The sequence below is a fragment of the Oncorhynchus gorbuscha genome, linkage group LG09 (genome assembly GCF_021184085.1).
Source record: "Oncorhynchus gorbuscha isolate QuinsamMale2020 ecotype Even-year linkage group LG09, OgorEven_v1.0, whole genome shotgun sequence".
Lineage (NCBI taxonomy): Eukaryota > Metazoa > Chordata > Actinopteri > Salmoniformes > Salmonidae > Oncorhynchus > Oncorhynchus gorbuscha.
The window spans coordinates 45431464-45454146 of record NC_060181.1 but is presented as its reverse complement, the minus strand read 5'-3'; the positions used below and the strand labels follow the sequence as shown (position 1 = coordinate 45454146).

The 22683-nt window shown below is 40.9% G+C and overlaps 1 protein-coding gene across 7 annotated transcripts in view; it reads left to right on the top strand.

The window, feature by feature from the left end:
* The window catches only part of LOC124043703 (probable ATP-dependent RNA helicase ddx6), a 47808-nt gene that overhangs the window by 21710 nt on the left and 3415 nt on the right, over positions 1-22683 (top strand). Inside the window, exons 9-15 of one of the 7 annotated variants that reach the window (XR_006840374.1) lie at positions 5116-5244; positions 8416-8532; positions 9650-9713; positions 12478-12579; positions 12711-12932; positions 17306-17370; positions 17524-19262. Coding sequence is in view for 5 of the 7 variants with exons in the window: in XM_046362568.1 (XP_046218524.1) it covers positions 5116-5244; positions 8416-8532; positions 9650-9713; positions 12478-12579; positions 12711-12919 (621 nt within the window). In the remaining 2 variants the exon portion in view is untranslated. Of the gene's footprint in view, positions 1-5115; positions 5245-8415; positions 8533-9649; positions 9714-12477; positions 12580-12710; positions 12933-17284; positions 19263-22683 lie in introns of those variants that run through there. The other 6 variants (XR_006840373.1, XM_046362568.1, XM_046362570.1 and 3 more) reach the window with 6 other exon arrangements.

The window sequence follows — 22683 nt, the reverse complement described above, 5'->3', positions numbered from 1 at the left end:
TCTTAACCTCTTGAAACTAGGGGGCACTATTTTCATTTTTGGAAAAATAACGTTCCCAAAGTAAACAGGCTATTTTTCAGGACAAGATAATAGAATATGCATATAATTGACAGCTTAGGATAGAAAACACTCTAAAGTTTCCAAAACTGTAAAAATATTGTCTGTGAGTATAACAGAACTGATATTGCAGGTGAAAGTGACTCTTATTTAGAAACCTCTGCGTTCCTATGCGTCCCTATTGAGCAGTGAAAGGGATATCAAACCAGATTCCTTTTTCTATGGCTTCCCTAATGTGTCTAGTGTCACAAGACATGGTTTCAGGCTTTTATTTTGAAAAATTAGCGTGGTCACCTGGTGGCTCTGAGTGATATGTGCGTAATAGACAAATGCAGCCATTGTTTCTCTCGCTCCTACTAAGAAGCCAACTGACCCGGTTGATATATTATCGAATAGATATTTGAAAAACACCTTGAGGATTGATTATAAAAAAACGTTTGCCATGTTTCTGTCGATATTATGGATCTAATTTGGAATATTTTTGTCGTGACCGCAATTTCCCGTCGATTTCTCAGCCAAACGTGAAGAACAAATGGAGCTATTTCGGCTACAAAAAATAATCTTTATGGAAAAAAGGAACATTTGCTATCTAACATGGAATCTCGTGAGTGAAAACATCCGAAGCTCAAAGGTAAACGATTTAATTTGATTGCTTTTCTGATTTTCGTGACCAAGCTGCCTGCTGCTAGCTAGGCATAATGCTATGCTAGGCTATCAATAAACTTACACAAATGCTTTGTCTTGCTTTGGCTGCAAAGCATAATTTCAAAATCTGAGATGACAGGGTGATTAACAAAAGGCTAAGCTGTGTTTCAATATATTTCACTTGTGATTTCATGAATATGAATATTTTCTAGTAATATTTTTTGTCTGTTGCGTTATGCTAATTAGTGTCAGTTGATAACAATTCTCCCAGATCCGGGAGCGGTAGTTCCAAGAGGTTGAATGGAAGATTTTTGGACTCTTCATAGAGCTGTCCACCCAGCCAAACTGAGCAATCTGGGGAGAAGTGCCTTGGTCAGGGAGGTGACCAAGAACCCAATGCTCAGTTCTAGAGTTCCTCTGTGGAAATAGGAGAACCTTTCAGAAGGATAACCATCTCTGCTACACTCCAACAATAATGGCCTTTTATGGTAGAGTGCCCAGACAGAAGCTACTCCTCAGTAAAAGGCACATGACAGCCCGCTTGGAGTTTGCCAAAAGGCACCTAAAGGACTCTCAAACCATGAGAAACAAGATTCTCTGGTCTGATGAAACCAAGATTTAACTCTTTGGCCTGAATGCCAAGCGTCACATCTGGAAGAAATCTGGTATCCTCCCTATGGTGAAGCATGGTAGTGGCAGAGTCATGCTGTGGATGTTTTTCATTGACAGGGACTGTGAGATTAGTCAGGATCAAGGGAAAGATGAGCCGAGCAAAGTCCAGAGCAATCTTTGATGGAAACCTGCTCCAGAGCACTCAGGACCTGTCTGTGGCAATGGTTCACCTTCCAACAGGACAACGACCCTAAGCACACAACCAAGACAACTCAGGAGTGGCTTCGGGACAAGTCTTTGAGTGGACCAGCCATAGCCCGGAATTGAACACGATCAAACACCTCTGGAGAGACTTGAAAATAGTTGTGCACCGTCCCTCCAATCCATCTGAATTTGAGAGGATCTACAGAGAAGAATGGGAGAAACTCTCCAAATACAGGTGTGCCAAGCTTGTAGCGTCATAGCTAAGACAATTTGAGGCTGTAATTACTTCCAAAGGTGCTTCAACAAAGCACTGAGTAAAAGGGTCTGAATACTGAGAACGTGATATTTCAGTTTTGTAAATTTGAATACATTTCAGAATACAGCTGTACCATAACAAAATGTGGAAAAAGTCCAATTGTCTGAATACTTTCCAAATGCACTGTACAGTCGTGGCCATAATTTTCACAAAGTCTGCTGCCTCAGCATTTTGCATATACTCCATAATGTTATGAAGAGTGATCAGATGAATTGCAATTAATTCCAAAGTCCCTCTTTGCCATGCAAATGGACTGAATCCCCCCAAAACATTTCCACTGCATTTCAGCCCTGCCACAGAAGGACCAGCTGACATCATGTCAGTGATTCTCTCTTTAACACAGGTGTGAGTGTTGACGAGGACTGGAAGGCTGGAGATCGCTCTGTCATGCTTATTGAGTTCGAACAACAGACTGGAAGCTTCAAAAGGAGGGTGGTGCTTGGAATCATTGTTCTCCCTCTGTCAACCATGGTTACCATCAAGGAAACACACGCTGTCATTGCTTTGCCCAAAACGGGCTTCACAGGCAAGGATATTGCTGCCAGTAAGATTGCACCTAAATCAACCATTTATCGGATCATCAAGAACTTCAAGGAGAGCGGGTCAATTGTTGTGAAGAAGGCTTCAGGGCGCCCAAGGAAGTCCAGCAAGCGCCAGGACCGTCTCCTAAAGTTGATTCAGCTGCGGGATTGGGGCACCACCAGTACAGAGCTTGCTCAGGAATGGCAGCAGGCATGTGTGGTGCATCTGCACGCACAGTGAGGGACGACTTTTGGAGGATGTCCTGGTCAAGAAGGGCAGCAAAGAAGCCACTTCTCTCCAGGAGAAACATCAGGGACAGACTGATATTCTGCTAAATGTACAGGGATTGGACTGCTGAGGTAGTCATTTTCTGATGAATTCCATTTCCGATTTGTTTGGGGCATCCGGAGAAGACAAGGTGCCCCCTGCATTGCTGCCCGCAGAGTTTGGACTACATGTTCAGTCTGACTGATCATAGCCATATTATCCACTGACAGCCCACTAACAAGCCAGGAAGCAAAGTCTGCACACACTATATATGGCAGGCGTAGTTGGAGAGTATCCTGGTGTTGACAGTCCGTTGTCTGAGTCTGCACAGGAGGTACAGTTGTTGTTGGTGTTTTTATTTTTATTGATGTTCTGCCTTAAAAGTGTGTGCTGTCCATGTTTGTTCCCTTGTACTTAACTCAATCTCTACACCACCCAGGACTAGGTGGCTCATTGATTTCCGGAGGCAGACCCAATGTGCAGTTATTTTGTTTTGAGTCTGAGGTAGTTATTGCACTAGTCATGAACCATGTTTACTTCTGTTTGGAAATGCAGTGTGTCATCGGTGAGGTCGACACGCTGTCATCTTCATATTTCACTGCCAAGCAGTCCCCTTCGGAGCCTCTTAGATCATTGGTAGGGCTGTGGCCGTCACAATTTCGTCAGCCGGTGATTGTCAAGCAAATAACTGTCGGTCTCACAGTAATTGACAGTTCATTAACATAACATTTAGCATCTTCTGGCTTTCACATAGCCTACAAGCTACTAATGCAGACGTTTGGAACATCTACTTTTAAAAAATGTCTAAATCCATGTTATATAGCCTACACCTTAATAATATGCATTACCTTATATTACATTTTCAATACCTTGCTTATTTAGACAAGTCTAAAATAAATAAGATATGAAGAAAATGTAGTCTTTTTCAGAAGAACAGAATAGCATACTCTGAGTTGTCCTGGTGTGGCTATGGGCTACATTTAGCAGACAAGATTTGCTTAGAATTCCGGGGCATTATTTTATAGTATGAATAATACAATCGAACAAAGCTGAATAAAATGTGAAGGATATTTTCTTCACAAACGATTTGAGGGAGCGCTTACATGCGGCTATTCTGTGTTGAGCGGTTGACAAAGAAATAGGTATTCCTCTATGCTTAATTTAGAGTTATTAATGTAACTTTAGTATTTCTACAAATGTTGGGCTCTGTTTGGATGTTTAATACATTGTAAGGCTGCATGATACGACTAATGATTTGAAAAAAGTAGCTTGAAAGGCATGAACTCTGCATTGTTTTTTCACAATTTTACAAGTACTTGATAATACCTAGAATTTCATGGCGGGATCCCCTTCATATGGCTGTAATGCACCCTAAAAGAAACCATGCTGTCTACGGCCAGTGGCCATTGTGCCCTTCTTCCTGAGTGCTCCGAAGCACCTCTCACTCACTTGGCTCTCCATGTGACTGGGTCTTTCTCACAGGATACAAGTGAAGACGGACACAGCGGGGACGCAACTGCGCGCGTCCTTATCCATGTTCCGTTAGCAGAAAACACTATCAAAGGTGACCGCAAATTAAATAATGCATGTAAAGATTTTATTATAAAGGGGCATTTTTATGGTGAAAATGAACTTCCCCAAACTTGAAACTCATGCACTGCTTATGTATACCATTTAGGCTCTACAGCCCTTGTAAAGTGGATTAATGTGCTTAATTTTCATAAATTCATTAAAAATCCTACAATGTGATTTTCTGGATTTTTTTTCTCATTTTGTCTGTCATAGCTGAAGTGTACCTATGATGAAAATTATAGTCCTCGTCTTTTTAAGTGGGAGAACTTGCACAATTGGTGGCTGACTAAATACTTTTTTGCCCCACTGTAGCTTGGTAACCCCCCCCAGCTTAGACAGATCTTCCATGTCTGCCAGCTCATCTGCGCTTTCCTTCAGTAGCTGTCCCTTGATTTTTAAAAAATTGTCTGGTCCTTTTCGCTTTATTGGATTTTACTCTTGAAGACCTGTCTCACACCTCAATGGTTTTCTCCATCCAAGGCGTAGAAGTTCAGTTGCTGCCTCTGGCTTTCTGTTACAGTGGAAAAGTCATCATTATAAAAGTGTTGTTTATTGACAAACTGGTCCTTGTCCTTTTTGTTTTTCCCTTGGGGTTTCTTCTTGGCTTGCCCCGGTAGGGTTTGCAAGGCCCTGCCAGGCCTGCTTGAGGTTCACTGTGTGTAACATGGTTCCACTAGCTTCTTGTAGTTGTCCTTAGCTTGGGTTATATGGGTTTTTTCTGTCCTTTGCAGGGTTTTCAGTTCTTGGTTGCCAGCAGAAAAGGCTGTCTTTTTTGTCTACAAGGGTCTAGCTGTGTGTGTAGGCAGGCGCACATGTGTGTAGTTATTCCAGCATTGATTTACTCAGGCACTTCCATAACCCTCTACTCTCCCTTTTTTTATTTCCCTATCCCCACTCCCTGTCTTCCCTCTCTCCTCCAGGCCAAGCACCTGCATAAGCCCTATGAGATCAACCTGATGGAGGAGCTGACTCTGAAGGGCATCACCCAGTACTACGCCTACGTCACTGAGAGACAAAAGGTCCACTGTCTCAACACACTCTTCTCCAGGGTAAGTCTTGGCACTAATCACCACAAACACATGTGAATGTACATGTAGTCTGGAATGTGGGCACATATTAGTATACCATAGAGCCTTTACAGGCAACCTTTATTAACATTTGTCTAACTCGGTGGTTCCCAAACTTTTTATAGTCCTGTACACCTTCAAACATTAAACCTTCAGCTGTGTACCCCCTCTAGCACCAGGTTCAGTGCACTCAAATGTTATTTTTTTGCCATCATTGTAAGCTTGCCACACACACACACATGCTATACCATAATACATTTCTTAACTTCTTATGGCTGAGATCCCGTTACCAGGAGCGATATAACAACATCCAGTGAAAGTACAGGGCGCCATATTCAAAAGAACAAATCTCATAATTAAAATTCCTCAAACATGCATGTATTTTATATCGTTTTCAAGGTAGTCTTGTTGTTAATCCCACCACAGTGTCCGATTTCAAATAGGATTTACGGGGAAAGCACCACAAACGATTATGTTAGGTCACCAACAACTCACTAAAATACACAGCCAATTTTACCAGCCAAAGAGAGAGAGAGAAAAAGCACAAATAGAGAAATTAATCACTAACCTTTGATAATCTTCATCAGAGGACACTCATAGGACTTCATGTTACACAATACATGCATGTTTTGTTGGATAAAGTTCATATTTATATCAGAAAATCTGAGTTTACATTGGCGTTACATTCACTAGTTCCAAAAACATCCAGTTTTTTTTGCATAGCCACATCATTAAACAGAAATACTCATCATAAATGTAGATGATAATACAAGTTATACACATGGAATTATAGATATACCTCTCCTTAATGCAACCGCTGTGTCAGATTTCAAAAAAACTTTACAGAAAAAGAAACCCATGCAATAATCTGAGATGGCGCTCAGAAGTAAAAACACCACAGCCGCAAAGATGGCGTCAACATAAACAAGAAATTACATGATAAATATTCCCTTACCTTTGATGATCTACATCAGAAAGCACCCCAGGAATCCCAGGTCCACAATAAATGTTTGTTTTGTTCGAAAATGTCTGTTATTTATGTCCAAACACCTTATTTTATTTTGTTAGCGCGTTTGGTATACATATCCAAACGCTAATTCTGGTCAGCGTTTATATTGGACAAAAACTTTAAAAATAATATTACCGGTCGAAGAAACATTTCAAACTAAGTACAGAGTCAATCATTAGGATGATTTTATCATATAGCTTCAATAAAGTTCCAACCAGAGTACTCCTTCTTGTCTTCGTGAGCAATGGAATGCAAGTGACTACCATGAGGAATAAACATGATCAGAAAATGGCTGACTGCCAGACACCTGACTGATTCTGCTATCATTCACTCCCACAACATCATAGAAGTCTCATTATAATTTCTATTGATGTTTGACATCTAGTGGAACCCCTAGGCAGTGCAACATCATTCATATCTCAAGGGGATTTCATTGGGGACTCTGGTGAATACATACAAAGCTCAGATTTCTGACTTCCTGTTTTGATTTCAACTCAGGATTTTGCCTGCCATATGAGTTCTGTTATATTCACAGACATCATTCAAACAGTTTTAGAAACTTTAGAGTGTTTTCTATCCAATAATAATAATAACATGCATATATTAGAAACAGACTGAGGAGCAGGCCGTTTAATTTAGGCACCTTATTCATCCAAGCTACTCAATACTGCCCCCCAGCCATAAAAAGTTAAACATAAGAGTGAGTGTGAGGTTTTTGTCTCAACCCTGCTTGTGGGAAGTGAGCTCTTATAGGACCAGGACACAAATAATAATAATCAACAATTAAAATAAAAAATTAAAATTACCCCCTTTTTCTCCCCAATTTCGTGGTATCCAGTTAGTAGTTACTGTCTTGTCTCATCGCTTCAATTCCCACACAGACTCGGGAGAGACGAAGGTCAAAAGCCATGCGTCCTCCGAAACACAACCCAACCAAGCTGCACTGCTTCTTAACACAGCGCGCATCCAACCCGGAAGCCAGCCGCACCAATGTGTCAGAGGAAATACTGTGCACCTGGCGACCTGGTTAGCGCGCACTGCGCCCGGCCCGCCACATCAGTCGCTAGTGCGCGATGAGACAAGGATATCCCTACCGGCCAAACCCTCCCTAACCCGGACAACGCTAGGCCAATCGTTTGTCTATCACTCTGTTTGTAGCCAGTTGATGTGATAACTGTCTTTTCGGTTGACAGAAATACTTTCCCCCAAACCTTCTCAATTAAATGTTAATTGCAAAGTAAGCTTACCTGGCAGAAGTATACCATGAGTAAGTTTATCATTTGTATCTATTTGTTATTTTTACACTTTGCCATGAAATGAACAGCAGCAGTACAGAACCATCGCCGGACCAGCACATTAGATGGTACAATCCTCACTTGCTAGATGCGCAATTAAAGGGGATTTACACTTCAATCAAAATGTGTTATTTCTCTTCCAGCCTTGTAAATAAATTGTCCTCTGATGTAATTTCACCATTGACATGGACTCAAAACATCCAATGTTTCTCTATCAACAATTGATATTGAGAGTGAAAAACAAATGAATTTAAACAAAATACAGCAGTATAGTTTGAGTAAATATCAAACATGTCTGATTTCTTTTTTTTAGGGCCCCCCTTGGTTTTATTTCCCATTATTTGACCGTGTATATTGGCAGAACAGTGCACTACTTTCTCTTGTACACTAAGGACCTGGGGAAGAATAATGTGCCTATTTAATGGCTAGGGGAAAAAGAGTAGCTGGAGGTTTCTTTTTTTCTTTTTTTTTCTAAAAGTAGCTCTCATGCTAGAAAAGGTTGCAGACTCCTGATTTAGATAGTGTTTCAAAGTAGGTGACAGTGTTTTGAATGGTGTACAGTGAGTGAATTTTAAAGCAAATAGTGTTAACAAACTAGCATAGCCTACCTATGTATTTTGCTTGCCGAAAGGCCAATATCTTTGCAATGTCCGGGAAAAGTTGGAACCACAGCCACTGATCTTTTAAACCCACTTCAGATGTGTTTACATTCATGTTAAACCATTGCCTAAGACCTGCCAGAACCCTGTATTTGTTTTTTTTAAGGCTTTGAGATTCTCATTATAATGAAAAGTGCTATATGAAGTACATCTCTTGATTGTTTGATTGTTTTAACATTTCCTTTCTCAGTTGCAGATCAATCAGTCCATCATCTTCTGTAACTCCACCCAGAGAGTTGAGCTGCTGGCTAAGAAGATCACCCAGCTGGGCTACTCCTGCTTCTACATCCACGCCAAGATGATGCAGGTCATCGATTTAGATTCACGTTTATTGTCCTATAAGAGGAAAATCTGCAGCCACTTTAAAGGAGGGAAAACGTTATCAGGGGTTGAAACCGAAATAATTTTCAAATTTTTTTTTTTTTTTTTTTTTTACTGTTCCGACTAGCAAAATATGGTTCTGAACCCATTTAATCCCCAAAAGAGTAACGGCTTATCTTTCCTTTCTGTTCCTTTTTTAAACTTCTGAAATTGTATATATTTTTTTGCTCGACATTTGAAGTAATTTAATCAGTGTAGATAGATCAGCTTGCTATGGAGCAGGCAAGCTATTTACATGCATTGGACAGACGAGTGAAGGATGCGACTTAAATTTGCCAGGTCGAGCGAGGGTGGAGGAGGCTTTGCTTGAAGCGCCGGGCATCTTATGACGTGTATCTGAATTAGGCCCATAGAATTATACCTACGAAGGAGTGGCTTCTATGAAGGAACTTTGAATGTTATTCGAAGTAACAAGATTATGTGTGCAGAGCGGCAACAGAATTCAAATGAAAACGTCTTACCTTACTGTAGTTAATAAATCCAATGTGAAACATGGTCACTGCATTATTCTTAACTAGCATTGAAAAGGTTCATTCAATCTTTAATTAAAAATATATCATCCTAACTTCTGAATCACGCTTGTAAAGTCAGTAGGCTACTAGACTATGCTTCTGTGGGGCAGGTTGCCTGCACACACTGGCAAAGATTTTCTGGCAGGTAGACACTGGAATACGTTTGAGTGACAGAGTGGGCTTTGTTTTATTGTGGGACTTGCCCTGAATGTGTAAAATGTTATTAACCGGTTCCCATGCTTTTAAAATAAAACTGTATAGATCACTTTCATTTGTGATTCTGTTCCCTGAACCGGTTCCAACTCCTGATTTTTATTATTATGGTCTACAAACCATACCAGATTTAATGATGAACAGATTTGTTTTTATTGTCATTCAAGAGAAAAATCTGACCAACGAGGAGACTACCTTTGGACAGAAATATGAGGAATATATGAGTTTGTGCTAGTCAATGTATGGGAGCCATGAGAAAATATGCAATTCTGAGGTTGTGTTCAGTGCTCTCATGCAGTGTTCTTTTAATCCTCACAGGAGTACAGAAATCGTGTGTTCCACGACTTCAGAAATGGACTCTGCAGAAATCTTGTCTGCACTGGTACGTGTCCATGGGGCTCTAAAGTGCGACCATTTTGGCATATGCTCCTAAATATTTAGCTGTGCGACCTGGAATATTAATTTGGGAGCACCATTGTGTCCAGAAAAACTAGTCTGACTTGTGAATCATATCATCACTTGTAAAATGATGCCCAGCATAAGAAATGGTGCCGTTTCTAGCGACTTTTTATAATCAGTCGTATACCTCAAGTAGTCTAGGCATGTATATTATTTTGTGTCCTAACTAAAGTGGCCAAAAAAACATCTTTAGGGATCTGACCCTTTTTTTCATAAAAAAAATATATATATATTTTTTTTCCCCGCCTAAAATTACATACCCAAATCGAACTGCCTGTAGCTCGGGACCTGAAGCAAGAATATGCATATTCTTGATACCATTTGAAAGGAAACGCTTGGAAGTTTGTGGAAATGTAAAATTAATGTAGGAAAATATAACACATTAGATCTGGTAAAAGATAATACAAATAAAAAAATATGCGTTCTCTATTTTTTGTCCCATCTTTCAAATGCAAGAGAGGCTTTAATATAGTGCAGTTTAGACGAAAATGCAAAGTTTCAGATTGATCCAATGAAGCACTGCAATACCAAACAATATTTTGTATCAAGTCTGCCAAAATGTGCTGAATTGGTCGATTGATACATTTTCAAGTACATAACTATAGAGAACAGACAAAAATGATATGGTATTACAAAATATAATTTTACACACTCCCAGGAATGTCATAAAGCTTTCATGCCTTTCAAGCTACTTTTTAGTCGCATCATGCAGCCTTACAATGTATTAAAAATCCAAACATATAGCCCAACATTTGTAGTACTGAAGTTACATGAATAACTCTAAATTTAAGCATATAGGAATACCTATTTCTTTGTTAACCGCTCAACACAGAATAGCCGCATGTGCACGCACACTCCCTCAAATCGTTTGTGGAGAGAATATCCTTTTTATTTTAATAATAATTCTAAGCAAATCTTGTCTGCTAAATGTAGCCCATAGCCACATCAGGACCTAACATAAGGACAACTCAAAGTATGCTATTCTGTTCTTCAGAAATAGGCTACATTTTTTTCATATGCTTCTTTAGACCTGTCTAAAATAATGTATTTATTGTGAAGTTGTAGGCGATATAACATGGATTTAGGAAGCCAGGAGATGCTAAATATGTGTGTGTGTGTGTTAATTCACGGTCAATTACCGTGAGACCAACAGTTTTATTTGTGACAATCACTGGCTGACTAAATTTGGTGACTGCCACATCCCTAGCAGCAACCTATCCTCTATTTATTTTCTAAAACTGATTTGAAGGGGAAGCACTAATCATGTTTATGCAACCTAATAATCACCCTTTAGAATACTTCCGGAACTAACTTTGAGAACTTTGAGAATTGAGAATCAACAATAGAAATTGGCCCACGCTAGTCGTCATTGATTGGGATGCATGTGAAGTTGCACAGTGGTTTTATACCAATGAGCGACCCGACCAAACTCAGAAATGTGACTTTCATTGAGTCTGAAGCGGTAGATCTGGTCTACATGTGCTATTTCTATGCTTCCTGTAAAAAAATGTTTTTATATAACTTTAGTTTTTGTGCATCAGCTGAAAATACATTTATTTTGTTATCGGAAAGATATTTCACCGCGGTTCAGATGGTACAATGATTCTCAGCCCGTGACAAAATTAGGTGAACTTGGCGGTATACTGTATTTCGATTTTTACATTCTGTAACGATATTTGAATGTTTGGTTAAGTGATATGCCGTGTCACTTTTTTATTGTTTTCTCCACTACTTGAGTTCTGTGTCTCTCTCCCTCTCTCTCTGTCTCTCTGTGTGTGTATGCCACTTTCCACACAGACCTATCCCCGCCCAGTCACTCAAGGAGCGCATTTGTTGTTTCTTGACCACGAGACACTTACGTTCAGTCTGCATGGTCAGTGCAGCACATGCAACATTGTTGATCCCAACGTTGCTGTTCTCATTTTGCTTCTTATAATAAATCCACTAGTATTCTATAATTACACTTAGTTTGTTTCTTACATCTGCAAATGGCTAGTTTGTCTTTTCTTAGCAAGTTGGGCCTCAATCGTGTGAGCCGCTAATCGCTAGTTAGCTGGCTATACTGAGTCAGAGCAAACGTAACTAGCTATACAGCCTGATAATACCAGTGACGGTGTAGATCTAAATTAGTATGTTTGTGCAACAGTGCCTGCTAAATCAGAGGAATATGCAAAGTGTGAATAGGTTAGCTACATGAAGTAGTTAAGAGAACATTTAATGTAGCTAAAGATTATAGGGTCCCCTAGGAAACACTTAACACTTCGGTTCCTACCCTGTCACAATAATTCCACCTGATATTTTAATTCGTTGTCATATCAAACAATTGTGTTCGAAGTTCCCACTATATTCTAATTATTTTACATTTGAGTCATTTAGCAGAAGCTCTTAATTCTAATCCAAAGCGAGGTAGGGTCACGGGCTACTCATCAAACAAATGTAGAACTTTTGTCATTCAAAAACATAATGCCATCACTTATTTTATATATATATATATATATATACAGTGATATATTTTGGCTATGTCTCACCAGCCTTGGGCAAACTATTTTATACTTTTTGCAACCAGGAAATGGCTAAGCAAATTCTGCATATGAATTTGACTGAATATTTTGTTTAGTTATATCAGATTTTACATGGGTATGTAGTACAGTTGATTAAACTGTTTTATGGTTTACTGTTTGAAACAGATCTCTTCACCAGAGGTATTGACATCCAGGCCGTCAATGTCGTCATCAACTTCGACTTCCCCAAGAATGCTGAGACATACCTGCATCGCATCGGACGATCAGGTATGGAAACCTTTTTATGTGCTTCTTTTGGTATTATGTCAATGCTTTCTATCTTCTTGTAATTTCTGAATGCTTTGTTTTGAGAACATGGCCACATGCTCATTCCATCCCTCTGTGATATTGTCTCTTAGGGAGGTTTGGCCACCTGGGCCTGGCCATCAACCTGATCACCTCTGAAGACCGCTTCAATCTGAAGTCCATTGAGGACCAGTTGGTCACCGACATCAAGCCTATCCCTGGCAGCATCGACAAGAGCCTGTACGTGGCAGAATTCCACACCACCAACCCCAATTGCGGGGAGTGGCTGAAGGAGACTGGCCGTCAACAGGTGGAGCCCTAGAACTCCTCAACTGGTGAGTCATTCCTCAGAAGACTAGTTGGATCCAGTACTTAATTGTTTAAAGAGCAGTATTTTATTTGTATATACACTGCTCAAAAAAATAAAGGGAACACTTAAACAACACAATGTAACTCCAAGTCAATCACACTTCTGTGAAATCAAACTGTCCACTTACGAAGCAACACTGATTGACAATAAATTTCAAATGCTGTTGTGCAAATGGATAGACAACAGGTAGAAATTATAGGCAATGAGCAAGACACCCGCAATAAAGGAGTGGTTCTGCAGGTGATAACCACAGACTACTTCTCAGTTCCTATGCTTCCTGGCTGATGTTTTGGTCACTTTTGAATGCTGGCGGTGCTTTCATTCTAGTGGTAGCATGAGACGGAGTCTACAACCCACACAAGTGGCTCAGGTAGTACAGCTCATTCAGGATGGGACATCAATGCGATCTGTGGCAAGAAGGTTTGGTGTGTCTGTCAGCGTAGTGTCCAGAGCATGGAGGCGCTACCAGGAGACAGGCCAGTACATCAGGAGACGTGGTGGAGGCCGTAGGAGGGCAACAACCCAGCAGCAGGACCGCTACCTCCGCCTTTGTGCAAGTAGGAGCACTGTCAGATCCCTGCAAAATGACCTCCAGCAGGCCACAAATGTGCATGTGTCTGCTCAAACGGTCAGAAACAGACTCCATGAGGGTGGTATGAGGGCCCGACGTCCACAGGTGGGGGTTGTACTTACAGCTCAACACCGTGCAGGACGTATGGCATTTGCCAGAGAACACCAAGATTGGCAAATTCGCCACTGGCGCTCTGCTCTTCACAGATGAAAGTAGGTTCACACTGAGCATGTGACAGAGTCTGGAGACGCCGTGGAGAACGTTCTGCTGCCTGCAATATCCTCCAGCATGACCGGTTTGGCGGTGGGTCAGTCATGGTGTGGGTGGCATTTCTTTGGGGGGGGCCGCACAGCCCTCTATGTGCTCGCCAGAGGTAGCCTGACTGCCATTAGGTATCGAGATGAGATCCTCAGACCCCTTGTGAGACCATATGCTGGTGTGGTTGGCCCTGGGTTCCTCCTAATGCAAGACAATGCTAGACCTCATGTGGCTGGAATGTGTCAGCAGTTCCTGCAAGGGGAAGGCATTGATGCTATGGACTGGCCCGGTCGTTCCCCAGACCTGAATCCAATTGAGCACATCTGGGACATCATGTCTCGCTCCATCCACCAACGCACCACAGACTGTCCAAGAGTTGGCGGATGCTTTTAGTCCAGGTCATGGAGGAGATCCCTCAGGAGACCATCCGCCACCTCATCAGGAGCATGCCCAGGCATTGTAGGGAGGTCATACAGGCACGTGGAGGCCACACACTACTGAGCCTCATTTTGACTTGTTTTAAGGACATTACATCAATGTTGGATCAGCCTGTAGTGGGGTTTTCCACTTTAATTTTGAGTGTGACTCCAAATCCAGACCTTCATGGGTTGATAAATTTGATTTCCATTGATCATTTTTGTGTGATTTTGTTGTCAGCACATTCAATTATGTAAAGAAAAAACTATTTAATAAGAATATTTCTTAATTCAGATCTAGGATGTGTTATTTTAGTGTTGCCTTTATTTTTCTGAGTGTATTTGTATTTATATATAGTACCAGTCCAAAGTTTGGACACACCTACTCATTCAAGGGTTTTCTTTATTTTTACTATTTTCTACATTGTAGAATAATAGTGAAGACATCCAAACTATGAAATAACACATGAAATCATGTGTTAAGCAAAACAAGTATATTTTATATTCTTTAAAGTAGCCACCCTTTGCCTTCATGACAACTTTGCACACTCTTGGCATTCTCAAATAGCTTCATGAGGAATGCTTTTCCAATAGTCTTGAAGGTGTTCCCACATATGCTGAGCACTTGTTGGCTGCTTTTCCTTCACTCTGTGGTCCAACTCATTCCAAACCATCTCAATTTAGTTGAGGTCAGGTGATTGTGGAGGCCAGGTCATCTGATGCAGCACTCCATCACTCTCCTTGGTCAAATAGCCCTTACACACCCTTGGGGGTGTGTTGTCATTGTCCTGTTGAAAAACAAATTATAGTCACACTTACACCATCCCATCTGGTTTGCGCTATCGCTGCAGAATCCTGTGACAGCCATGCTGGTTCAGTGTGCTTTGAATTTTTTTTAAATCCCTGACAGTGTCACCAGCTAAGCACCATCACACCACCACTTCCACGCTTCACGGTGGGAACCACACATGCGAAGATCATCCGTTCATCTACACTGCTTCTCTCAAAGACACGGTGGTTCAAACCAAAAATCTCAAATTTGAAGTCCAGACCAAAAGACAAATTTCCACCGGTCTAACATCCATTGCTCTTGTTTCTTGGCCCAGCAAGTCTCTTCTCCTTATTGGTGTATTTTAGCGGTCGTTTCTTTGCAGCAATTAAACCATGAAGGTCTGATTCAGGCAGTCTCCTCTGAACAGTTGATGTTGAGTTGTTAGTTACTTGAACTCTGATGTGTTTATTTGGGCTGCATTTTCTGAGGCTGTTAACTCTAATGAACTTATCCTCTGCAAATCAAATCAAATTTTATTGGCAACATACGTGTATAGCAGATGTTACTGCGGTTGTAGTGAAATGCTTGTGTTTCTAGCTCCAACAGTACAGTAATATCTAACAAAACACACAAATCTGAAGGATTGGAATTAAGAATATATAAAAACCTTTAGATGAGCAGTGTCAGAGCAGCATAGACTAAGATACAGCAGAATAGAATACAGTATATACATGAGATGAGTAATACAAAATATGTCAAACTTATTGGTGTTCTACTATTAAAGTGGCCAGTGATTTCAAGTCTGTGTATGGGGCAGCAGCCCCTCTGGACTGGTGATGGCTGTTTAAAAGTCTGATGGCCTTGAGATAAACACTGTTTTTCAGTCTCTATGACCCAGATTTGATGCACTTGTACTGACTTTTCCTTCTGGATGTTAGCGGGGTGAACAGGCAGTGGCTCGGGTGGTTGTTGTCCTTGATAATCTTTTTCGCTTTCCTGTGACATCAGGGGCTTTAGGTGTCCTGGAGGGCAGTTAGTTTGCCCCAGTGAAGCGTTTGGTGATACAGCCTGACAGGATGCTCTCAATTGTGCATCAGTAAAAGTTTGAGGGTTTTAGGTGTCAAGCCAAATTTCTTCAGCCTCCTGAGGTTGAAGAGGAGCTGTTGCGCCTTCTTCACCACGCTGTCTGTGTGGGTGGAGCATTTCAGTTTGTCGGTGATGTATACACCGGAAACTAGAAGCTTTCCACCTTATCCACTGCGCTCCTGTCGATGTGGATAGGGGGGTGCTCCCTCTGCTGTTTCCTCAAGTCAACGATCAGCTTCTTTTGTTGATGTTGAGTGAGAGGTTATTTTTCTGGCACCACACTCCTAGGGCCCTCACTTCCTTCCTGTAGGCTGTCTTGTAATTGTTTGAAATCAAGCCTACTATTGTTTTCGGAGGTAACTCTGGCTCTTCCTTTCCTGTGGCGGCCCTCATGAGCCAGTTCCATAATAGCGCTTGATGGTTTTTGCAGCTGCACTTCCAAAGTTCTTTGCATGTTCTGTATTGACTTACCTTCATGTCTTAAGGACTGTCGTTTATCTTTGCTCATTTGAGCTGTTCTTGCCAAAGTAAGGACTTTGGTCTTACTAAATAGGGCTGTCTTCTGTACACCAACCCTACCTTGTCATAACACAACTGACTTGCTCAAACACATTAAGTATGAAATAAATTCCAATATTTAACTTAATAAGGCACACCTGTTAATTGAAATGCATTCCAGGTGACTACCTCATGAAGTTGGTTGAGAGAATGCAAAGCTGTCATCAAGACAAAGTGTGGCTACTTTGAATCTCAAATAAAATGTATTTTGATTTAACACTTAGTTTTGTTATTAAGTGTTATTTCATATTATCCTTATATTATTATATTATCCTTGAGATTATTATTTCATATCATCTCAAGGATGAGATGCATCCTGTTCCATTGATCATCTGAGCTCAATTTTGTGTCTCATAGCAAATTGTCTGAATACTTGTGTAAATAAGAATGTATTTTTATACATTTGCAAAAATGTTGTGTGTGTGTGTGTGTGTGTGTGTGTGTGTGTGTGTGTGTGTGTGTGTGTGTGTGTGTGTGTGTGTGTGTGTGTGTGTGTGTGTGTGTGTGTGTGTGTGTGTGTGTGTGTGTGTGTGTGTGTGTGGATTGAGGATTTTTTATTTAATCCATTTTTAGAAAATAAGAATAACGTAACAATATTTGGAAAAAGTAAAGGAGTCTGAATACTTTCTGAATGCACTGTATGTCTGACATGCCAGTGAAAATGGCTAATATTTTAGGTCACCCCTAACGTGGATCTGAAATGGTCAGATGGGTGTAAGGAATATGGTCAATTCCTCAGATGGTAAGCTGACTCGATTACCATCTTCCTTATGTCTATCAAATAACTGTGGCTATAAAAGGGATACGGGATATATTGAAGTGTGTGTGTGTGTGTGTGGGGGGAGAGAGAGAGAGACATATATTTTTAATCCTTGCCACCTTATCTTCCATCCAGGACAACAGGATGTACCCGGCTTTTGCACAACATTCAGCTCTTGCAGCTCAGGCACCTCTTCAACTTATCTTTTCTCAATCTTCAGAACTTGGCACATGGATGTATTTGTTTTTGCTGATTTGTATGTCCTGTTCTTGTTCCCCTTTTATTTTATTTAAAAGATAATTGCATTTTTTGCTAAAATAGTCTTAACCATGTTGTTTTGCACCAAAGGTAACTTGCCAAATGCACACTGAGTTATCAGTCCTTTTTTGGCTTAAGACACATAGGCTTATGTTTTTTGGATTGTATCTTGTTATTGCAAGGTAATAATCAGCTGAAAAACTTGAGATAGTTGAGGAACATTACCTTAAAAAGAAAAGTAAGAACCATGCAAAATATTGATCCAAGTTGTATTGTTTCCTGCTGAATACATCATCCACTTTTATGGCTAGTAGGTTTGGGCGATATACTGTACACTGGGGTATTTCGAAATAGTGACTGATTTTCAAAACTGTTTCAACTATGTTTTTGGGGGGGATTGGGGGCACCTGGGGGCTGCAGGGTTGTGTGCTTATAACTATACGAAATCTATGATGTCATTATAATTTAGATCCACCTCAGGTCTCCAGCTTTGCATTTGGTTTGCCTAAGTGGCTAGATGTCAAGATCAAGCTTCTTGGTTACAGCAGACATTCTAACCTGGGTACCAGTCTTTTTAGCTAACATACCACTCCTTGCCACTCCTTGTCATTGCCAAAGACGGGCTTTTCTGCCATCTTCAAATATGAACGTTATATCATTAATGAGCTCTAGGAGAACATAGGAGTTGTTCCTAATTCGATAACCCCCACCTCTCTCCTCCAATCACAACGGTTATCCTAATATTGGAACTCAACTTTTTTTTCCTCCTCCACAGAACATAAACTCAGCAAAAAATTAACATCCTCTCACTATCAAATGCATTTATTTTCAGTAAACTTGTTGAATCTTATGTTCATACAAAGATTTACACAACTGAGACATACACTGAACAAGTTCAACAGAAATTGAATAATGTGTCCATGAACAAAAGGGAGGTCAAAATTAAAAGCAACAATCTGGTGTGGCCACCAGCTGCAGTAAGTACTACAGTGCATCTCCTCCTCATGGACTGCACCAGATTTGCCTGTTCTTGCTGTGAGATGTTACCCCCACTCTTCCACCAAGGCACCTGCGAGGTCCCGGACATTTCTGGGGGGAATGGCCCTAGCCCTTAATCCACAGGTTCACCCTCCATCCACAGGTCCCAGACGTGCTCGATGGAGTTGAGATCCGGGCTCTTCGCTGGCCATAGCAGAACACTGACATTCCTTCCTTGCAGGAAATCACACACAGAACAAGCAGTATGGCTGGTGGCATTGTCATGCTGGAGGGTCATGTTAGGATGAGCCTGCAGGAAGGGTACCAAATGAGGGAGGTGGATGTCTTCCCTGTAACACAGAGCATTGAGATTGCTTGCTATGACAACAAGCTCAGATGCTGTGACTCACCGCCCCAGACCATGATGGACCCTCCACCTCCAAATCGATCCCACTCCAGAGTACAGGCCTCGGTGTAACGCTCATTCCTTCGATATATGCGAATCTGACCATCACCCCTGGTGAGACAAAACTGTGACTCGTCAGTGAAGAGCACTTTTTGCCAGTCCTGTCTGGTTCAGCGACAGGATCTATTCAGCGATCTATTGTATTTTTCAAATAGTGCCCCTTGTGTGCACTTCCGGTAATACAGTATACCCCAGTATGGTACAAAAAAGGTATGAAAATCTGGAAAGGGGTGGGTTGTAAGCTACATATTTAATTGTTTTAAGATGGTCAAAGAAAGGCAGTGAATAACATAGTCCCCCCCAAAATGTAAAGGAAGTTTGTGCAGAAGTTTCAATCCTTTATCTGAGAGATGTAAGAAAGATCAGGGAATGTTTTAGTTTTTTTTATTACATGTACTTATTCTCTTATTTTAGGCACTAAACTACAGTATCTCCATATACTTCCATTCCTTTAAAAAATATATATATTTACTGATACCGGGGACCTTCAGACGAGTCGTGAGGCTTGTGGGCATCCTAAAACTGAACACCATCGTGAGAGTCTCAGCTTTCCACAGAGGAGACATATTAGTGTGCATCCAAAACCAATGTTTTTGTGAGAAGACTGGTTTTACGGGATGTGTAATGGTCTGTCAAACACCGCTCTAACTCTGCCACCTTGCACCGCAGATGCCGAAGTGTGATATCGGCGGATGCTTAAACAGACTGCTTTTGATGGGGATTTTTGTATTGTTAATTAGATTTCCGCAAGGATGCAGAGATTGTATTCCAAGGGGTAACCTTAACAACCACAAAGGGTAAAGAAAGCATCAATGTTGGCTAGCCCATTCATTTACCTGTGTTTTTGTTTGATATTAAGATTATATATTTTTAAGATTAAATGTATTCACAAACGGTTGGATAATAGATCCTTTGCTACAGCACTACTAACATCCAACTTCGACTTAAATAATGTCTAGCTGTTTGCGTGCAGTGGACAGGCAGGCAGATTGGAAACTGGACATCTTGCTAGCATTATAGATTAAAAATAAATTAAAGACCAAAACATTTTATGCAGGCAGCATTTATAGCTAGCTAGCTTCCTTAGCTGGGTAATCAAACAAATGCCTGTATTAGAAAATAGCTACATAGCCGATGGCTTTGGGTTGCTTGAAAGTTGTCATTTTCTAAATGATCAACGGCGAGCTAGTTCAGCAGCTTGACTCACATACATTTTCGGCGGCCCATTCCGTCCAAACCGTAAAACATGTTTAGGTTATTCATACCTGATCTGTTATCGATGACAACCAGCTGGCTCGGGTCTTTGAATTACCCACACAGTGATGTCGTTTTCTCAGCAATATTTCTGAATTCTGCTGATTTTAAAAGTAACACTGCTTCTGCCTTGCTTCAAGCTAGCTAGGTTTACATGACATGCATGTCACTAGACACAGCTCCTATTTTTTTTGTCTATCTTATATAAATTACTCAGACGTTAAATGCCTGTGGTAATGTTCCCACTCTCACTAGATACAAACCCACCAAACGTATGTTTTTAGTGGCACACAACACCTTTCGTGCATTGAATTACTTGTATTTCACCACCTTTGCTTTGTAGCTTGAAATAAGTGGTGAATCTCCCCCCCCCCCCCCCCCCCCACATGGTGGCTCACACCTGCATACATCAGACATCAACTCGGTTATAGATCGGAAGTCAGGATTTATATGACTATTTTTTGTGGCGATTTAACACTTAACCTCTAGGGTATGTGGGACGCTAGCGTCCCATCTGGCCAACATCCAGTGAGGTTGCAGAGCGCCAAATTCAATTACAGAAATGCTCATTATAAAAATTCAGAAAACAAAACATATTTTACATAGGTTTAAAGATTAACTTCTTGTTAAACAAACCAGAGTCATATTTATAAAATGCTTTTCGGCAAAAGCATACCTAGCCCAGAACATAGCCCAGTTGACAAATTATTACAAACAGTAACCAGCCAAGCAGAAGTGTTACAAAACTCAGAAATAGAGATAAAATTAATCCCTTACCGTTGATGATCTTGGTGGTAATCAGAAGACATTCATTTACTCAATAAATGTTCCTTTTGTTCAATGAAGTCTCTTTATATCCAAAAACGCGCTAACAAAACTGAGGTTTTCTTCAGTAATCCACAGGCTCAAACTCAGTCAAAACAATCAGAAAAAAAATCAAAATTGTTTCCGTAAAGTTCATAGAAACATGTCAAACGATGTTTATATTCAATCCTCAGGTTGTTTTTTAGCCTAAATGATCTATAATATTTCCACCGGACAATAACGTCTCCAATATAAAAGGTAAACTAGAAATACACATGCGCCTGAAAAAACTCTGCGTCACGTTAGGGTCCACTCGTTCAGACTGGTCTTACTCCCTCATTTATAAGAATACAAGCCTGAAACGATTTCTAAAGACTTGACATCTAGTGGAAGGCATAATCAAATCAAATCAAATTTTATTTGTCACATACACATGGTTAGCAGATGTTAATGCGAGTGTAGCGAAATGCTTGTGCTTCTAGTTCCGACAATGCAGTGATAACCAACAAGTAGTCTAACTAACAATTCCAAAACTACTGTCTTATACACAGTGTAAAGGGATAAAGAATATGTACATAAGGATATATGAATGAGTGATGGTACAGGGCAGCATACAGTAGATGGTATCGAGTACAGTATATACATATGAGATGAGTATGTAGACAAAGTAAATAAAGTGGCTAGTGATACATGTATTACATAAGGATGCAGTCGATGATATAGAGTACAGTATATACGTATGCATATGAGATGAATAATGTAGGGTAAGTAACATTATATAAGGTAGCATTGTTTAAAGTGGCTAGTGATATATTTACATCATTTCCCATCAATTCCCATTATTAAAGTGGTTGGAGTTGGGTCAGTGTCAATGACAGTGTGTTGGCAGCAGCCACTCAATGTTAGTGGTGGCTGTTTAACAGTCTGATGGCCTTGAGATAGAAGCTGTTTTTCAGTCTCTCGGTCCCAGCTTTGATGCACCTGTACTGACCTCGCCTTCTGGATGATAGCGGGGTGAACAGGCAGTGGCTCGGGTGGTTGATGTCCTTGATGATCTTTATGGCCTTCCTGTAACATCGGGTGGTGTAGGTGTCCTGGAGGGCAGGTAGTTTGCCCCCGGTGATGCGTTGTGCAGACCTCACTACCCTCTGGAGAGCCTTACGGTTGTGGGCGGAGCAGTTGCCGTACCAGGCGGTGATACAGCCCGCCAGGATGCTCTCGATTGTGCATCTGTAGAAGTTTGAGTGCTTTTGGTGACAAGCCGAATTTCTTCAGCCTCCTGAGGTTGAAGAGGCGCTGCTGCGCCTTCTTCACGACGCTGTCAGTGTGAGTGGACCAATTCAGTTTGTCTGTGATGTGTATGCCGAGGAACTTAAAACTTGTGCTACCCTCTCCACTACTGTTCCATCGATGTGGATAGGGGGGTGTTCCCTCTGCTGTTTCCTGAAGTCCACAATCATCTCCTTAGTTTTGTTGACGTTGAGTGTGAGGTTATTTTCCTGACACCACACTCCGAGGGCCCTCACCTCCTCTCT